This window comes from Chiloscyllium plagiosum, chromosome 6 (assembly GCF_004010195.1).
Source record: "Chiloscyllium plagiosum isolate BGI_BamShark_2017 chromosome 6, ASM401019v2, whole genome shotgun sequence".
Taxonomy (NCBI): Eukaryota; Metazoa; Chordata; class Chondrichthyes; order Orectolobiformes; family Hemiscylliidae; genus Chiloscyllium; species Chiloscyllium plagiosum.
The window spans coordinates 45,801,627-45,821,504 of record NC_057715.1 but is presented as its reverse complement, the minus strand read 5'-3'; the positions used below and the strand labels follow the sequence as shown (position 1 = coordinate 45,821,504).

Below are 19,878 nucleotides of genomic sequence, written 5' to 3'. Positions count from 1 at the left end.
CAGGAGAAGATATAAGAAAAAGGTGAGATCTACTTACCAGACTTAGTGGGAGGTGGGATGCAGTGATTAGAATGACGTTGATCAGGTGGATCTCTTTAAGAATGAGTTCCCCAATTGAGGCTGTTAACCTGCATCAATCAGTGAGTCTTGGCTGACAGATATAAATACAAATGCTGTAGGAAGGATAGAAAGAGAGGCAAGAAGGGTGGGGGGAAGAGTGGCATTTTTGATAAGGGCTACCATTACATCTGTACTTAGGGAGGATACTCCTGGAAATACGTCCAGGGAAGCTGTTTGGGTGCAACTAAGAAATAGAAAAGGATGATTACCTTAATGGGATTGTATTATAGACACCATAATAGTCAGCAGGAAATTGAGAAACAAATTTGTAAGGAGATTTCAGTCATCTGTAAGAATAATAGGGTGGTTACGGTAGGGGATTTTAACTTTCCAAACACAGACTTGGACTGCCATAGTATTAAGGGTTTAGATGGAGAGGAATTTGTTAAGTGTGGACAAGAAAATTTTCTGACTCAATATGTAGATGTACTTACTAGAGAAGGTGCAAAACTTGACCTACTCTTGGGAAATAAGGCAGGGCAGATGACTGAGGTGTCAGTGGGGGAGCACTTTCAGGCCAGCGACCATATTTCTATTAGATTTAAAATAATGATGGAAAAGGATAGACATCCAATTCTAAATTGGAGGAAGGCTAATTTTGACAGTATTAAGCAAGTATCAAAAGCTGATTGGGAGCAGATGTTCACAGGTAAAGGGTCAGCTGGAAAATGGGAAGCCTTCAGAAATGAGATAACAAGAGTCCAGACACAGTATATTCCTACTTGGGTGAAAGGAAACGCTGGTAGGTGTAGGGAATGCTCGATGACGAGAGAATTTGATGGTTTGGTTAAGAAAAAAAAGGAAGCATATGTCAGGTATAAATAGGAGAGATTGAGTGAATCCTTAGAAGAGTATCAAGGCAGTAGGAATATACTTCAGAGGGATATCAGGAGGTAAAACAGGGACATGAGATAACTTTGGCAAATAGGGTTAAGGAGAATCCAAAGGGTTTTGACAAATACATTAAGGACTAAAGGTAACTAGGGAGAGAATAGGGCCCCTCAAAGGTCAGCAAGGTGGCCTTTGTGTGGAGCCGCAGAAGTTAAGGGAGATACGAAACAAGTATTTTGCATCAGTGTTTACTGTGGAGCAGGACATGGAAAAGAAAGGATTTAGGGAAATAGATGGTGACATCTTGAAAAATGCCCATATTACACAGGAGGCCATGCTGGACGTCTTGAAATCCATAAAGATGGATAAATCCACAGGACCTGATCAGGTCATAGAGTCATAGAGATGTACAGCATGAAAACAGACCCTTCGGTCCAACCCATCCATGCCGACCAGATATCCCAACCCAATCTACTCCCACCTGCCAGCGCCCAGCCCATATCCCTCCAAACCTTTTCTATTCATATATCCATCCAAATGCCTCTTAAATGTTGCAATTGTACCAGCCTCCACCATATTCTCTGGCAGCTCATTCCATACAGGTACCACCCTCTGCGTGAAAAAGTGGCTCCTTAGGTCTCTTTTATGTCTTTCCCCTCTCACCCTAAACCTATGCCATCTAGTTCTGGACTCCCCGACACCAGGGAAAAGATTTTGTCTATTTATCCTATCCATGCCCCTCATGATTTTATAATCCTCTATAAGGTCACTCCTCAGCCTCCGACGATACAGGGAATACAGCCCTAGCCTATTCAGCCTGCTCCTATTGCTCAAATCCTCCAACCCTGGCAACATCCTTGCAAATCTTTTCTGAACCCTTTCAAGTTTCACAACATCTTTCCGATAGGAAGGAGACCAGAATTGCACGCAATATTCCAACAGTGGCCTAACCAATGTCCTGTACAGCCGCAACATGACCTCCCAACTCCTGTACTCAATACTCTGACTAATAAAGGACAGCATACCAAACACCTTCTTCATTATCCTATCTACCTGCGACTCCACTTTCAAGGAGCTATGAACCTGCACTCCAAGGTCTCTTTGTTCAGCAACACTCCCTCGGACCTTACCAAAAAGTGTATAAGTCCTGCTAAGATTTGCTTTCCCAAAATGCAGCACCTCGCATTTATCTGAATTAAACTCCATCTGCCACTTCTCAGCCCATTGGCCCATCTGGTGCAGATCCTGTTGTAATCTGAGGTAACCCTCTTCGCTGTCCACTACACCTCCAATTTCCATATAGATCACATCTACTGCCCTGCCCTCATCTTGTTACGTCTTCAAAAAACTCAATCAAGTTTGTGAGACATGATTTCCCACGCACAAAGCCATGTTGACTATCCCGAATCATCCTAGAACTCTGTGGTAAGCAGGGGAACCTATTGCTGGGCCCCTTACTGAGATATTTGTATCATCGATAGTCACAGATGAGGTGCTGGAAGACTGGAGGTTGGCTAACGTGGTACCACTATTTAAGAAAGATGGTAAGGACAAGCCAGGGAACTATAGACTGGCGAGCCTGACGTCAGTGTAGGGCAAGTTGTTGCAGGGAATCCTGAGGGAAGTGATTTGCACATATTTGGAAAGGCAAGGACTGTTTGGGGATAGTCAACATGGCTTTGGTCGTGTGAAATCATGTCTCATGAACTTGAATGAGTTTTTTGAAGAAAGATGAGGGCAGAGTGGTGGATGCGATCTATGTGGACTTTGGTAATGATTTCACTAAGGTTCCCCATTGGAGACTGTTAGCAAGGTTAGATCTCATGGAATACAGGGAGAACCAGCCACTTGGATACAGAACTGGCTCGAAGGTAGAAGACAGAGGTTGGTGGTGGAGGGTTGCTTTCAGACTGGAGGCCTGTGACCAGTGGCCTTCCACAAGGATTGGTGCTGGATCCACTACTTTTTGTCATTTATATAAATGATTTGGATGTGTATATGGGAGGTATCGTTCATAAGTTTGCAGATGACACCAAAATTGGAGGCGTCGTGGATAATAAAGAAGGTTACTTTAGATTACGATGGGATCTTGATCAGATGGGCCAATGGGCTAAGGAGTGGCAGATGGAGTTTAATTTAGATAAATACGAGATGCTGCATTTTGGGAAAGAAAATCAGAGCTGGACTTAATGGTAAGGTCCTGGGGGGTGTTGCTGAACAAAGAGACCTTGGAGTGCAGGTTCATATTTCCTTGAAAGTAGAGTCGCAGGTAGATAGGTTATTGGTCAGAGTATTGAGTAGAAAATGTGTTGCTGGAAAAGCGCAGCAGGTCAGGCAGCATCCAGGGAACAGGAGAATCGACGTTTCGGGCATAAGCCCTTCTTCAGTATTGAGTATAAGAGTTGGGAGATCATGTTGTAGTTGCACAGGATATTGGTTTGGCCACTTTTGGAATATTGCATGCAGTTCTGTTCTCCTTCCTATTGGAAGGATATTGTGAAACCTGAAAGGGTTCAGAAAAGATTTACAAGGATGTTGCCAGGGTTTAAGGATTTGAGCTACAGAGAGGCTGAACAGGCTGGGCCTGTTTTCCCTGGAGCGTCGGAGGCTCAGGGGTGACCTTTTCAAGGTTTATAAAATCATAGATAGGGTAAATAGACAAGGTCTTTTCCCTGGGGTGGGGGAGTCCAGAACTAGAGGGCCTAGGTTTAGGATGAGAGCGGAAAGATAAAAGGCACCTAAGAGGCAACCTTTTCATGCAGAGGGTGATACATGTATGGAATGAGCTACCAGAGGAAGTGGTGGAGGCTGGCACAATTGCAATATTTAAAAGGCATCTGGATGGGTATATGAACACGAAGAGTTTGGAGGGATATGGGCCAAGTGCTGGCAAATGGGACAAGATTAGGTTGGGATATGTGGTCTGCATGGACGAGTTGGACCGAAGGGACTGTTTCCATACTGTACATCTCTATGACTGTATAAGCAGGATTACAGGAATTCTGCTGACTCTAGGGGCTGGCTCTGAGCTGGTTCGTCAGAATCCATGTACTGTGCATGTCTAAAGGGTGACTTGGTAATGGTGTTTCACTCTCCAAGTTGGTTGTGACTGCTTTTTGCATTCGCATTCAATGCTTCATGTGCAAGATTAGATTAGATTAGATTACAGTGTGGAAACAGGCCCTTCGGCCCAACAAGTCCACACCGACCCGCCGAAGCGAAACCCACCCATACCCCTACATTTACCCCTTACCTAACACTATGGGCAATTTAGTATGGCCAATTCACCTGACCCACGCAGACACGGGGAGAACGTGCAAACTCCACACAGTCAGTCGCCTGAGGCGGGAATTGAACCCGGGTCTCTGGCGCTGTGAGGCAGCAGTGCTAACCACTGTGCCACCGTGCCGCCCACAAATATCACACACTTTACCATATGCCTTCTCAACAACTCTATCAACTCCAACTTTTTGTCATGGTGACTCTTATTCATTTCATTTGCCTTTCTTCATTACCTATTGATAACTTTTACCCTTCATATATAAAGACACACATTGTTTCCTAGCTTGGTTCTTGCCTTTTCTCCTCTGAAAAAAAAGCCAAGGATGCATTACCTTGTTAAAGCTGCAGCATTGTCACACTTATGATTAGATTAGATTACTTACAGTGTGGAAACAGGCCCTTTGGCCCAACAAGTCCACACCAACCCACCAAAGCGCCATCCACCCAGACCCATTCCCCTACAATTACCCCTACGGGCAATTTCGGGCAATTTCGCAAGGCCAATTCACCTAACCTGCACATTTTTGGACTGTGAGAGGAAACCAGAGCACCGGGAGGAAACCCACGCAGACACGGGGAGAATGTCCAAACTCCACACAGTCGGCTGAGGCGGGAACTGAACCCAGGTCCCTGGCACTGTGAGGCAGCAGTGCTAACCACTGTGCCACCGTGCCGCCCACAAAATCTTTTTTGATGACCAAGTAGACTACATCAAATGCATTACCATCATTGACATGCTTGGTCACCTCTTTGATATGGTCAATCTAGTTGGTCAGATATGACCTTCCCATATCAAAACCATGCTGATTCAGAAGTATTTTAAAACACCAACTTGATCAAAACTATTAGAATGAAAAGCTTATTGAAAGAGTTGGTAACTTTGTGACATAACTGTTCCAAGTCTTCCAACCAGACATACTTACATGGTCATTTATAAAGCAGTTAGTAAATAAAACAAATATTGCATTTTGCAGAAATAAGAGAAAAATGATCAAAAGCATTCAAAAGATTTTAATTTGTTCCATAAAGAATGTATAGCAACATTTTGATGGTTTGAATTATTAACAAAAGGTATTTGCAATTATTTTCAAGTACATAAATCAGTTGGCAAATTATTTTTGATTAATCAAATCAGTCTATCATGCCAATATTTTGCAGCATACTTTAAGAATGTATTTCTATTCCTGAAAAGGTACTTACATCTTCTAAATGAATGTTGTCCAAGTCATATGGGCTACGTACTGATTCTACTAACCAACTCTCCGGTGTAATCATGTTCAGAGTAAACAAGGGTACTTCTGGCATTTCGAGAAATTTGGCTATGGGTCCTGCTGACAAATTGTTATCAGCTGTGAAGACCAATCTCGGCTCGAGCACATAACGGTAAAAGCTGTAGAAAGGATATAATAAGACTAAATATCTGTTCACTGCACATGGTCAAAAACTATCCACACTTCTTACTCAAATAAAATTGGCATTATTTAAAAAATAAAATTCTACTCAGGACCATTTATTCAAATCTTTACATTCAGCTGCTAGAATTCACCCACTCTTATTTTGTGGTTGATAATGACATCTATTCCCTCCTATCCAGCCACAAAATCCAGATCATTAACACCTTTCAGTAACTAAGTAAGCAAAGCTTACAATGATCAATGTTTAGTATATTTGCATTTCCTAAAAGCATCTTTTACGATGCCAGGTGTGGTTTCGGCAAAGCCCTGCATAATTGCAACAAGTCTTCTTTAACCCTGTACTCCAGTCCCTTGTAATAAAGGATAACATCATTTGCCTTCCAAGTTACTTGCCATTTGTGTTCCTATTTTTGTGGTGCACAACAAATTCCTCTGACCATCAACATTTACAAGTTTCACATCTTTTAAAAAAAATTCTGTCTTTCTCTGTGCTGTCCCTGTATCCTTCTCACATCTTACATTTCCATCTAGATTTGTCTCATCAGTTAGCTTAGATACATTACTATCTGGCTCTTTATTTAGGTTATTGACATAGATTGTAAATAGCTGAAGTCCCAACATTGATCTTTTTGCACTTCATTAGTCACTGCCTTTCAACTTGAAAATGCTCCAGGATTTTCCAGAATCTGGAGGGCTACAGAATATCATGGCTGGTGCATATGTTTTTTTTAATGGTCCAGAGTGGAATTTTATTTTTTAAATAATGCCAATTTTATTTGAGTAAGAAGTGTCCTACACAGGATTTAAAGTATGAAATATGAACTTACATAAATGTTTATGTAATTGCCTTTTATCTAAATGTGACACTGGTGGACTCCTAAGTTGGCTGCCAAGAGGCAGGTGACAGCTTTTAACTATTTCTGATTTGAAACATGTTTCTTATACTTTGAAGACTGTCACAAAAATATTTGATTAATGTTTCCGCCATCAGGTGGCACAGTGGTTCACACTGATGCCTCAGGGCCACAGACCCAGGTTTGATTCCAACCTTGGGCAACTGTCTATGTGTAGTCTACACATTCTCCCCATGTCTGTGTGGGTTTCCTCCGGCTGCTCCAGCCTCCACCCCACCCTCCAAAGTCCAAGGATGTGCAGGTTACATGAACTGGCCAACCTAAATTGCCCATAGTATCCTAGGATGTGCAAGCAAAGTGAAGTAGCCATGAGAAATGCAGGGTTACAGGGCGAGGGTAGGTGGGTGGGTTTGAGTGGGATGTTCTTTGGAACGGCAGCGCGGACTCAATGAGCCAAATGACCTACTTCTGTACTACAGGGATTCTATTCAATTCTCATTCTTCATGAAACTTTCTCCTGTCTCTGCTTCTAAGGTACAATGTTTACTTTTGTTGCTCTTTTCCTTTATATATATGCAAAAGCTGTTTTCATGTTCCTATATTGCCAGCCCGTTTACTCCCATGTTCTATTTCTCCCACTTCCAGAAATATTTTGGTGACCTTTGCTAGTTTGTGAAATACTAATTACTGTATTACATTTACTCTTTGAACTTCATAAACTTTTTTTTTCAATCAAATACTCCCCTTATCAAGTCACAAGTGAATCTCTCACTAAGCTTTTGTTTCTCAATGGAATTTATTTTTGTTGAATATTTCCAGTTGCTCCTTTATAGCCATACCTTTAGATTAAATACCAAATCAAACTTAGCCAACGTTTACCTTATCCTATGAAATTGATGTTACTTCTGATCTTTGCTTATAATTGGAATATATTGTTTTTGACAAAACAAGCCTTAATACTTCCCAGTGGATCTTCTCACCATGATATTAACTCCACCCTATTTCACAATACTAGACCGAAAGCTGTTTTAACCCTAGTTAATTTGACAATACATTGCTCCAGGAAAACATCACTAAACTCATTTTCCAGACCACCTTTGTCAACTTGATTGGTCCAGTCTATGAGAACGATTAAAGTACTCAACTTAATTAGTATTGCTTTTGTTAAAAGTTCCAATAATTTATTATTCAATTGTCTGTTCAACACTACAGGAGGTCGCTGATTTATAGATATGACTTACAAACACTTTTACATGTGAACACGATCCGATATCGGGTTGTGATTTTAAATATTCAACATATGAACATTTCCAATACATACAAACAGCTGCTTTATGCTGTCCTACATTACATTCCAACTTGTATACAAATAGACTTGTGAGTGGACTCAGATGGAACCAGTTCGCAACCTGGGGACTGCTTGTATACTAACAGGTGGGGCTGACAAACTACTCACGGTCAGTGTTTTCTGACAATTGCAATTCTTAATCTCCTCTAATGGAATGACTTGTTTATTGTTACTTGCATTTTGCAGTGAATAATACAGTAAAATACCATGAAAAGCTTCAACTGTTGCCACAATGCAGGCGCTATTTTCAATAGTTTAAGAATAAAAAGTTTAAAAGAATTAAAAGATATAACTGAAGGAGAGTCTATCTTCATTCCACTGCCTCAGCTATGAGTCCTGAGCCAGCTCACCAAGGACAATTGTGACTCCACCTCTCCTCCACTGCCTTGCAGCTGCCTGTGCAGACCCATCAATCTTTAGGATGTAGGTTTGCTCGCTGAGCTGGAAGGTTCATTTCCAGACATTTCGTTACCCTACTAGGTAACATCTTCAGTGGGCCTCAGGTGAAGCAATGCTGAAAGTTCCTGCTTTCTATTTATATGCTTGGGTTTCTTTAGGTTGGTGATGTCATTTCCAGTGTTGATGTTATTTCCTATGGTGAAGTCACTTCCTGTTCCTTTTCTCAGGGGATGGAAGATGGGGTCTAATTCGATGTGTTTGCTGATAGAGCTCCAGTTGGAATGCCATGCTTCTAGGAATTTTTGTGCGTGTCTTTGTTTGACTTGTCCTAGGATGGATATGTTGTCCCAGTCGAAGTGGTATGCTTCCTCATCCATATGTGAGCATACTAGTGAGAGAGAGAGTCATGTCTTTTTGTGGCTACAACAAGCAAAACTTATATAAAATACCATGCAAGGACTGTAACAAACACTACATTGGACAAACAGGCAGAAAACTAGCCACAAAAAGACATGGTCCCCTCTCTCACTAATATCAGCGAGCAAACCTACATCCAAGACCTCAACCTGAGCTACAAATCTCCTCAAAACCTGCTAAGACCTATGGGCGCAATATGCTAAAACTGGCCCGAAAATGGGAAACGAATGCAATCTGACAGAGTGCCACCTGTGAACAGCTGCACGAATGCCAAAGGAAACAGGTACTACCTAAATGTCTTCAATACAAACCTTCCCTTAACACCCCACTAGCCATAAGAATAGCCGGGCAAAATGGCCACAGAATGCTTAAATGGCCACAGAGAAATGATTAATGATGCCCACAACAGACTCTGTAAATACAACCGGGAAATTTTACATCAAAAATCTTTACTCAGTCATGCAACAGACCATGAATGGACAGACATAGTACAACAAGCCATAGATATTAGACAGCGACAAACACAGAAAATGAAAAAACTAGACCTGCAGAAAAAAACTAGACAAACTTACACAAAGTAACAACAATGACAACACAGAAGCATGGATAAAAAACTTATCTGACCGACCCTTAATAGACACTGAAAAAGCCATTTTAGTAAGAGAATTAAATTATAACTGCCAGGATGCGAATAAGAAAGATTTCTTAGCAGCATTAGAAACAACACTAAAGAAGAAACACTTCTCACAGAAGAAACCCAGCAAACCATCAGACAGGTAGTCTCACCAACATTAAGCAGTAAAAAGGAAGGAAACACACAATGCACAAGAATGCGAGGTGCTGCATTTTGGGAAAGCAAATCTTAGCAGGACTTATACACTTAATGGTAAGGTCCTAGTGAGTGTTGCTGAACAAAGAGACCTTGGAGTGCAGGTTCATAGCTCCTTGAAAGTGGAGTCACAGGTAGATAGGATAGTGAAGAAGGTATTTGGTATGCTTTCCTTTATTGGTCAGAGTATTGAGTACAGGAGTTGGGAGGTCATGTTGAGGCTGTACAGGACATTGATTGGGCCACTGTTGGAATATTGCGTGCAATTCTGGTCTCCTTCCTATCGGAAAGATGTTGTGAAACTTGAAAGGGTTCAGAAAAGATTTGCAAGGATGTTGCCAGGGTTGGAGGATCTGAATACAGGGAGAGGGTGAACAGGCTGGGGCTGTTTTGTCTGAGCGTTGGAGGCTGAGGGGTGACTTTATAGAGGTTTACAAAATTATGAGGGGCATGGATAGGATAAATAGACAAAATCTTTTCCCTGGGGTCAGGGAGTCCAGAACTAGATGGCATAGGTTTAGGGTGAGAGGGAAAAGGTATAAAAGAGACCTAAGGGGCAACTTTTTCACGCAGAGGGTGGTACATGTATGGAATGAGCTGCCAGAGGATGTGGTGGAGGCTGGTACAATTGCAACATTTAAGAGGCATTTGGCTGGGTATATGAATAGGAAGGGTTTGGAGGGATATGGGCTGGGTGCTGGCAGGTGGGACTAGATTGGGTTGGGATGTCTGGTCGGCATGGACGGGTTGGACCGAAGGGTCTGTTTCCATGATGTACATCTCAATGACTCTATGACTCTAAAGGAAAGCACTGGAAAGACTGAAAAAAGATAAAAAACATTGTTCTCCTACCTGCAGATAAAGGACACTTGACAGTCATTCTAAATCGAAGAGACTACATTGAAAAAGCAAACACACTACTTACAGATACCAACACTTACCAACAAGTGGCGATAGACCTGACCACACAACTAGAGAACTGAATCACAGCCCTACTCAAAATACTTCAGAAATCTGGAGAAATAAATAAGACTGACTTCCAAAAAATGAAATCTGACGGATCCAACACACCATGCTTCTACGGATTACCTAAAATTCACAAACCAGGAGCCCCCCTCAGACCCATAGTCTCACTACCTGGAACACCAATTTACAGATTGGCTAAGGAGCTACACCAAAGACTTAGTAGAAGACTCACGCCACTTCACCCAAGAATTCCTGAAGACCATCAAAGACACTAAGATAGAAGAGGATGAAATAATAGTCTGCTTTGATGTAACAGCCCTGTTTACTTCAATCAACATTAACCTGGCCAAGGAAACACTGACTACACTATTAGAAGACCCAAAGACACATGCACCAAACACTACTAACTTCATCAACAAGGAGAATATCACCAAGCTAGCAGACCTAAGCCTTATCAGCCACTTCACCTTCAATAACAAAACCTACTGACAAACCAACGGAACACCCATGGGACCTCTGATATCAGGATTCTTAGCAGAGGCAGTAATGCAGAGACTTGAGCAAACAGCTCTGCCAACCATCCAACCCAAACTCTGGATCCGCTACATGGATGAAACCTTTGTCATCACTAAATGAAACAAGTTAGAGGAAACCTTCAAGACCATCAATAATACCCTTACAATAATACCCTTACTGGCATAAAATTCACGAAAGAGGAGGAAAACAACAACAAACTGCCATTCCTGGATGTCACAGTAGAGCGAACAGACAATGGGGAACTTCAAACCAGAGTCTACAGAAAAGAACACATACAGACCAAATATTGAACTACAGAAGCAATCATCCCAACACCCACAAACGAAGCTGCATCAGAACATTATTTCAACGAGCCAACACACACTGCAACATTGAGGAGCTACGCAGAGCAGAGGAAAATTACCTATACCGTGTATTAAAAAAGAATAGGTACCCAATGAACACAGTCTGCCGATTTCTCAGCCACAAACTCAAACAAGCAGACAAAACACGTCCAGAAACCCTAGCCACTCTCCCCTACATCAAAGACATCTCAGAAATTACTGCCAGACTACTCAGACCCCATGGCATCATGGTAGCCCACAAACCTACCAACACACTAAGACAGCAGTTAATGAACTTGAAAGACCCTATACAGATAACAAGCAAAGCTAATGTCATTTACAAAATACCGTGCAAGGATTGTAACAAACACTACATTGGACAAACAGGCAGAAAACTAGCCACAAGGATACATGAACACAACTAGCCACAAAAAGACATGACCTCCTCTCTCACTAGTATCCTCACGTACAGATGAGCAAGCACACCACTTCGACTGGGACACCACATCGATCCTAGGACAAGCCAAACAAAGACACACACGAGAATTCCTAGAAGCATGGCATTCCAACCAGAACTCTATCAACAAACACATCAAGTTAGACCCCATCTACCACCCCCTGAGAAAAGGAACAGAAAGTGACTTCACCACAGGAAATAACACCACCCCAGGAAATGACATCACCCAAAAACCCAAAAATATAAATAGGAAGCAGTAATTTTCAGCATTGCTTCGCCTGAGGCCCACTGAAGATGTTACCTAGTAGGGTAACGAAATGTCTGGAATTGAACCTTCCAGCTCAGCGAGCAAACCTACATCCAAAACCTCAAAACTCACTGAGATCCATCAATTTAGGAGTTGCTATTCTTTAGGCAACATTTCTACACTGCTGGGCCGACCTTGCCAAAGCTGCCACCAATGCTGTGTTACGTGCAGAACCCACACTTGTACCTCAACCTGAAGTCCCTGATTCAGCTGCTACTACTGCCTCACCAATAACCAGGAATTCCCACTCTAGGTCTGTTGTGACTGCAACCAGCTGTCCCTGGCTCTGCTGCCCTCTCGATGACAGCAGGAGTCCTTCTTCTGGGCTTACAGCGACCACGGATACTTGGTTCCATGTCAGGCCAGGTCACCGCCACCACCTTGCCAGAAGTGCCGCTCCAGCTACTCTTCTCCAAGATGTTGCCTTGCCAGTGCTGCCATCTGAAAGGTCCGCTCCCCCGGCTCAAAGAACCCACACACAATCCTGCTGCTCCACTGCCATCTTGTTCTCTAAGAACCATTTCTGTTTAATAGCAACTAGATCAATTCATTCACCTCTATTTGTGCCAGTACTGTATATGGGAGTTTGGATTTCATAAATAATATAAAACGAATGTAGTCATGCTGAACTTTTATAAACACCTGGTTAATTAGGGCATTAATCCAGTATTGCTCAATACATTTTAGGAAGGATGTGAGGGACATGGAGAGGGTGCAGAGGAGATTTACCAGAATGGTTCCAGGGATAAGGGATTTTAGCTACAAGGACAGCTTGGTAAAGCTGGAATTGTCCTCCTTGGCACAAAGAATACTGAGTAGAGATGTGATAACTGTGTAGGATAATGATTAATTTAAATAAGGTAGATAACAAAAAACAATTCACTTTAGTTAACAGAGCAAGGACTGGGAGGCACAAATTCAACAGGAGAATCAACGTTTCGGGCATGAGCCCTTCTTCAGGACTCATGCCTGAAACGTCGATTCTCCTGCTCCTTGGATGCTGCCTGACCTGCTACGCTTTTCCAGGAACACATTTTCAGCTCTGATCTCCAGCATCTGCAGTCCTCACTTTCTCCAGGCACAAATTCAAGGTTCTTACAACAAATGGAGTGTCAGTGTTAGAAGTATAGATCTTTTTAAAGATCAACCAAGGAATATTTACTCATCAACCTGTTCAGAGATGGTATTTCTCATCTCTGGAGCAAGTGAGACTTGAACCCAGGCCTTCTGGCTTAGTGGTAGGGAAAAAAACCTACCTGGGCTAACGCACGAACACAGCAGATACTCAAAACAATTTACGACTTGCAAAAGTGCCAGTGAACAATTTCAATTGTAATTATTGTTAAGCAACCTGTTCATGCATGTTTGACACATATCTGAGGCTGGTGGGGCTTGAACCCAAGGTACGGACATGACCACTGCCATAAGATCGCCAAGGGTCAACCAGAAGATATATGCTGATCAACCTACTTACACCTCTTGAGTAAGTGGGACTTGAAGCTGGGGGCTGTTGGCTCAAAGGGGGATACTACCACTGTGCCACAAGAACCCTCAGGGTCAATCAGAAAGTTTCAGAGTAGATTGAGATCAGGTGATGCCCTTTGCACTTTGTATTTAAGTGCTGCACTTACCCTTTCTAACTACATTTTGATTTGGCCCTCTCAACTCTCCCTGCCTCTCCTTCGGCTTTAATGGCTTGCATTGCCCTTAAAGGCCTTTGTTAATCAGTTGAAAACATGGGTAATTTACTGATGGTGTTTAATAGATGAAAAACAAATTACAAGTGATTTAGTGGTGAGAAAAAAAACTCAGCTGTGTGTAAGAGCATTTCTAAGCGTAGAAAAAAAATTAACAAGTTTGTTTTAACAGCTTTTTTGTGGTGTAATGATACTGTCCTGACCTCTGAACCAGGAGACCTGCATTCAAGTCCCAACTGTTCCAGTGGTATGTAATGACACATCTGAACAGGTTGATAAAAATATCCAAGAGTTGGGTTTAAGCGCCTTTGGGTGCAGTTGTAGTATCTCTACCTCTGAACCAGGAAGCGAAGGGAAGCATAGAAACTGGCAATTGTACTGAATTATAATTTAACAATAAAACAGTTCTACATATCAAAAACAAAAAGCTGCGGTCTTCCCCAGAGGACAGTTGACTTCTGGACAGAGGAAGGACTCAAAAGAGAAAGCTGGAAACTGGTGTTTGTGCTAAACTACACTCATGTAAATAAAACTCTTGGAAATCTCTGAAAGTCTTTTGCTGAATAATTCACAAACACAGGAAGCCATTAAAGTCATGCCACAACTCTGTAATTAAATACCTGTCTGTAAAACGGGGAATGTATTGGCATCTACATTAAATGGACTCCAACAGTACAAGAAGATGGCTCAAGACCTCTCACGATCTTATAGGTTTCAATTAAGTCACCTCTAACTCTCCTAGACTCGACAGAATATCAGCTAATTTGTCTAGACTTTCATCATTAAGGCAATCTGCTCATTCCAGGCATTAAACTAGTAAATTCCACTGAACTGCTTCCAATAAATTCATATCCTTCCATGACCAGTACTGTACAAAGTATTCCAGTTGTAGTCTCGCCAGTGATTAATATAACTGAAGCACAATCTCCGTACTCTTACATTCAATTCTCCTCACAATAAACAAAATCATTCCATTAGCTTTCCTGATTAGTTGTTGTACGTGCACACTCACTCTCTGCAATTTAGTCAAAATGGATTCAACAAATGCTGACCCAGCCAGTGCCACCCCATCCTGCGAGCGTATAAAAAGAAGCGATGAGGATTTTCTTTTATACAATGAGGGGTAATGATTTGGAAGTCACTACACAAGGGGATGGAAGTAAAAAATAATCAATGCTCTGAAAAGGAAAGTTGGTACGCAGTTGAAGAAAATATACATGTAGGAGTACAGGTATCAAGCACAGGAGCGGGACTGACTGGATTGTACCACAGAGTTATGGGCACAGACTTGGATGGCTAAATGGCCTCCTGTACTGTAAAAGGATTACCCTGGTTTAAGTAAATTTACTCAAATGCTATTTAATTTGCAGTTTGCTGCTATAAACAAGCAATTTATGAGATAACGATTCAACCAGAATATTAACACAATGTCATTCCTCACAGTGGCAGAAGGGACCTGCAAATACTTCACCTTTTCAAAGGCAATTCCGAGAGTTTGGGTCTGCAGTTCATGAACACTTTCAGCTTCATATTGACCACCTGATGCAAGACCTGAATGATAAACAAATACTGTCATGTTTCATGAAATTCATTTTGTGACATGCAAAAACAATAGATCAAATTAGAATCATAGCTCCATACTTTGTCCAGAAAAAAGAAAAATTGTTGTCTACCTACTTACATTTTATGAAATTTTGCAATGGACTATCAGTTACATAGCCCACAAAAGGTTCTCATCCACTTTTGGATTCTATCAGCTATTTATGTTGTAAAATTCTTTACAGTCATAAAGAGCTGATCCGAGCATTAACAACTGAAAGGCTTGACTGACCAGTAAGATATTTCTTGATCAATCTGTTCAGACTATACAACACACCTCTGAAGCAGGTGGACTTGATATTAGGCCTTCTGGCCATGCTTGGCCTCACCAACCTTGTCAGTCTCCCGTGCCACTGTGTTTCACCAGACCATTCTTAACTTTGGAGCTGTATTTGACCTCATACTCATTTCATCAACAAGATACCCACTTTGAAGTCTCATGCACTGGGTTCAGCCCAGGGTTCAGTTCAAAAGTTAAATGTTGGATCAACATGATCCTTTTGAATGGCGGGTCAGATTGAGCAGCCAATGGCCTACTCCTGTCTATTTCTACTGGTCTATTAAATGAATTCATGAATTCTCATCTACTGCTGAAATCCTCACTCAGGCCTTCGCTGCCTCTGGACAAGACCATTGTAATGCTGTCCTGACTGGCACATCACGCTCACCCACCATATTCTCCCAGCCACTCCCGCACATCACCAAAGTCCATGAGTTTAAGTTCATCCAAAACTCTATGTCTACTACATAACTTGTATCAAAAGCATCCATTCTTCACCCTTTTACTCACTGATTCACATTAGATTTTGGTCTGACCAATGCCTCAATTAAAATTCCCAGCCTTGCTTTCAAATAGACCTTCCACATCTCTGAATTACCTCCAGCTCTACAACCTTGGCAAGACAGGAGACTTTTTAAATGGAGTGATTTTCACCATGCGGAACACTGTTTCTAAAAGGCTGATGGGAGGAAATTCAATGATAGAAACTTCACAAAGGTAAAAGGAATTAGATAAATCCTTGAATGGGGAAATATCAAAGTTTTGGGCAAAGCCTATGGGTGTGTTTTATGTGGATAGCTCAAAGACCAGGCATAATAGTTCACATGGCTTTCTGTTGTGTTATAAGATTTTAAACACCGCAGCTGGAGGAGTGCAGTGAAAACAGAATCTGTCAGAGGCAAGTTGCCTTTTCAACTAACAATAATCCCCTTGCCCCATTACTCCCACAATACACCTTCTCAAAAATGATGCATTCTTCAATCCTGTTCACACTTGAGAAAATAACACATTAAACCTGTATAGACCCCTAGAATACCAAATGAATAACTGAGCATGAATTAAGTACTCATCTTTATTAAAAGCTCTTAAAGGTGAAGATGAAACATAATATTTTTCCCTCAAATTAGTTTCCCCTAGGTGTGTAAATGTGTAGTTTGTCCTCACTTTGAGGGCGCAACTTAATTATGCAATTGGATCAATTATTGTCTGAGATGTTCCAGTGGTGTTTTGCAAAAACAAGACAGCTTATCGGACTTCAGAATGAAGAGTAAGTTCTGTCGTCTCCCTCGTGTTCACTAGGCCCTACCATCTCAGTCTGGTTCACTGAAGAATCTGCTTGATTTCTACTATTCTTAAAATTTGAACGCAGAAAAGGAGCAGAAATAAGCAATTCCAACTTTCCAGCCTGCTCAGTTACTCTTTAAAATAATGGCTGATCTGTTTGTGGTCCGAACACCACGTTCCCATTTACTCCTGATAATCTTTGATTCCCTTAACTAAGAAGAATCAATCTATCTCTATCTTGAAAATATTCAATGACCATGACTCCGCAGCCTTCTGAGGTTGAGACTTCCAAAGTTGTACACCATCCTGGAAAAATCTGCTCATTTCTATTCTACAAATATGACCCTTAAATTTTAAAACAGTGTCTCCTAGTTCCCGACTGACCAAGGGGAAACATCCTTTCCACATCCACCTTGTCAAAATTGTTTAGAATTGTATAAACTTCTTGACACCATTTGTTCTTCTAAACTCTCAATTCTAAACAAGCCTTCTCCAATGTTCCTCAAAAGACAACCCAAATACTCAAGGTATCAATCTAGTAAACCTCTTCTGAACAGTCTCCAATGCATCTACATACTTCCTTAACTAAAGAGACCCACACCACACATAGTATTCAGGATGTGTACACCCTGTAAAATTGAAGTATAACATCCTCATGTTCAATTTCTCTTGTAATAAAGGATAGGATCCCATTAGACTTCTTAATTCCGTGCTGCACCTGCATACAAACATTTTGTGACTCATGCACCAGAACAATTAATTCCCTCTACACCATTGAAGTCTGAAGCTTTCTCTGTTAAACTAATACACTGCTTTTTATTCTTCATGCAAAAGTGAACAACTTTACTTTTTCGCACATTATACTCCGTCTGCCAGATTTTGGTCTATTAACCCAATTATGTCATCTCCACAACATACTTTGGCATGAGGAATTCTATTTTTTAGTCTTTCCAACCTATTTTATTTCTTCCATAGATTTATGCACCATGCTTTCAGAACCCTCATCTCAGTTGTGGTCAGTTGTCCCATGATGTTGAGGAATGTTACAGAAATATTGACATTTCTTTTCATGAGCAGGGATAAAAACTCAAAATTGGGAGCAAGTTTAAACCTAGCTGGAGTCTGCAGTTCGCAAAATGCAGAGCTGGAACACAGTATCAATGCAGCCAGGCCTTATACAATCAACTACCCTTCAAAACAGGCAAGCCTGGAAATGCCTGGTCAAATGTTAACAGTCACATTGTTTCAGAACAAACTGTTGTTTACTTCTGTAGGAAGTCCACTTTGTTAGAAGAACGCTGTGCACACTTGGTGGGAGCCAGCTCAGTAGGAGGCCAGAGGCATAGCATGGCAAGGTCAGCATTTGATAGCTGAAGGTTCAAATCGATGTTCTACAATCTCCAAGAATGGAAAATAGACATCTCATTGAACCTTCCTGCCCGATGCTAATATTGGACACAGGCCATAACATTTTCGAGAAGGTATGAAGAGAGGGAGAAGGGGTAACTTGAACCCCCCTCACGGTTAATGCACCTTCTTCAATGGAATTTCCAGACAGCATCTTAGACTGACAGCCAAGCTGCACAGCATCTCCAGCTCCTTGTACCTCATGGCAAGCATCATCAGACTGACCAGACTAAGATGACCGCCTTGGCGAGATGGTCCGAAGACCAGAACTAGACAAAAGAGGAAGCCCAAACTGACAACTGGAAATCCTGAAACATTAGCCAACTCTCAAAGTCTGGGAAACATTATCTCCTTTTGAACAGATAATACCAGTATTTTCAGACAAACAGTTCAAACATATCAGTGGGGCCTAATTTGGATAAACTGTAAGAAATCCTCATAAACACGTGTTCAAGGCAGATAGCTAGGGTAGATTTGAGACTGTTTACTTAGAGGTTTAATATGGTTTACTGAACAGTCCTGTGAAAAGTTTTGTTTATTTTTATTTTTTTGTGGGATATGGGTATCGCTGTCTGGCCAGCACTTATTGCCCATCCCTAGTTGCCCTTGAGAAGGTGGTCTTCTTGAACTGCTGCAGTCCACCAGCTATGGGTTGACCCACAATGCCATTTGGGAGGGAATCCCAGCAATAGTGAAGGAATGGCGATCTCTTCATATCCAACTGCCGCTGCGACATTGACCGCCTCAATCTGTCCACCCTTCTCACCCACTCCAACCTCTCAATCTCACAACGCGCAGCCCTCCACTCCCTCCGCTCCAACCCCAACCTCACCATCAAACCGGCAGACAAGGGAGGCACAGTAGTAGTTTGGCGCACCGACCTTTACACCGGTGAAGCTAGATGCCAACTCGCGGACACCTCCTCCTACTGCCCCTTTGACCATGACCCCACCTCCCACCACCAAACCATCATCTCCCAGACCATCCATAACCTCATTACCTCAGGAGATCTCCCATCCACCACCTCCAACCTCATAGTCCCACAACCCCGCACCGCCCGTTACTACTTCCTGCCCAAAATCCACAAAACCAACTGACCCGGCCGACCCATTGTCTCAGCCTGCTCCTGCCCACCGAACTCATCTCTGCATACCTCGACACTGTCCTGAACTACCCACCTACGTTCGGGACACCATCCACGCCCTCCACCTCCTCCATGATTTTCGCTTCCCCGGCCCCCAACGCCTTATCTTCATGATGGACATCCAGTCCCTATACACGTCCACCCCCCATCATGAAGGCCTCCAAGCCCTCTGCTTCTTCCTCTCCCGCCGACCCAACCAGTACCCTTCCACTGACACCCTCCTTCGACTGACTGAACTGGTCTTCACTCTTAATAACTTCTCCTTCCAATCCTCCCATTTCCTCCAAACCAAAGGAGTAGCCATGGGCACCCGCATGGGCCCCAGCTATGCCTGCCTCTTCGTTGGATATGTGGAACAGTCCATCTTCCGCAGCTACACTGG

General features: G+C 42.2%; 1 protein-coding gene across 5 annotated transcripts in view; it reads right to left on the bottom strand.

The window, feature by feature from the left end:
* uggt2 (UDP-glucose glycoprotein glucosyltransferase 2) overlaps positions 1 to 19,878 on the bottom strand; it is a 386,557-nt gene that overhangs the window by 103,186 nt on the left and 263,493 nt on the right. For all 5 annotated transcript variants that reach the window (XM_043691459.1, XM_043691457.1, XM_043691458.1 and 2 more), the window contains exons 27-28: positions 15,254 to 15,333; positions 5,434 to 5,623 (exon numbers count right to left, since the gene is read on the bottom strand). In XM_043691459.1, the coding sequence (XP_043547394.1) occupies positions 5,434 to 5,623; positions 15,254 to 15,333 (270 nt within the window). The remainder of the gene's footprint in view (positions 1 to 5,433; positions 5,624 to 15,253; positions 15,334 to 19,878) is intronic.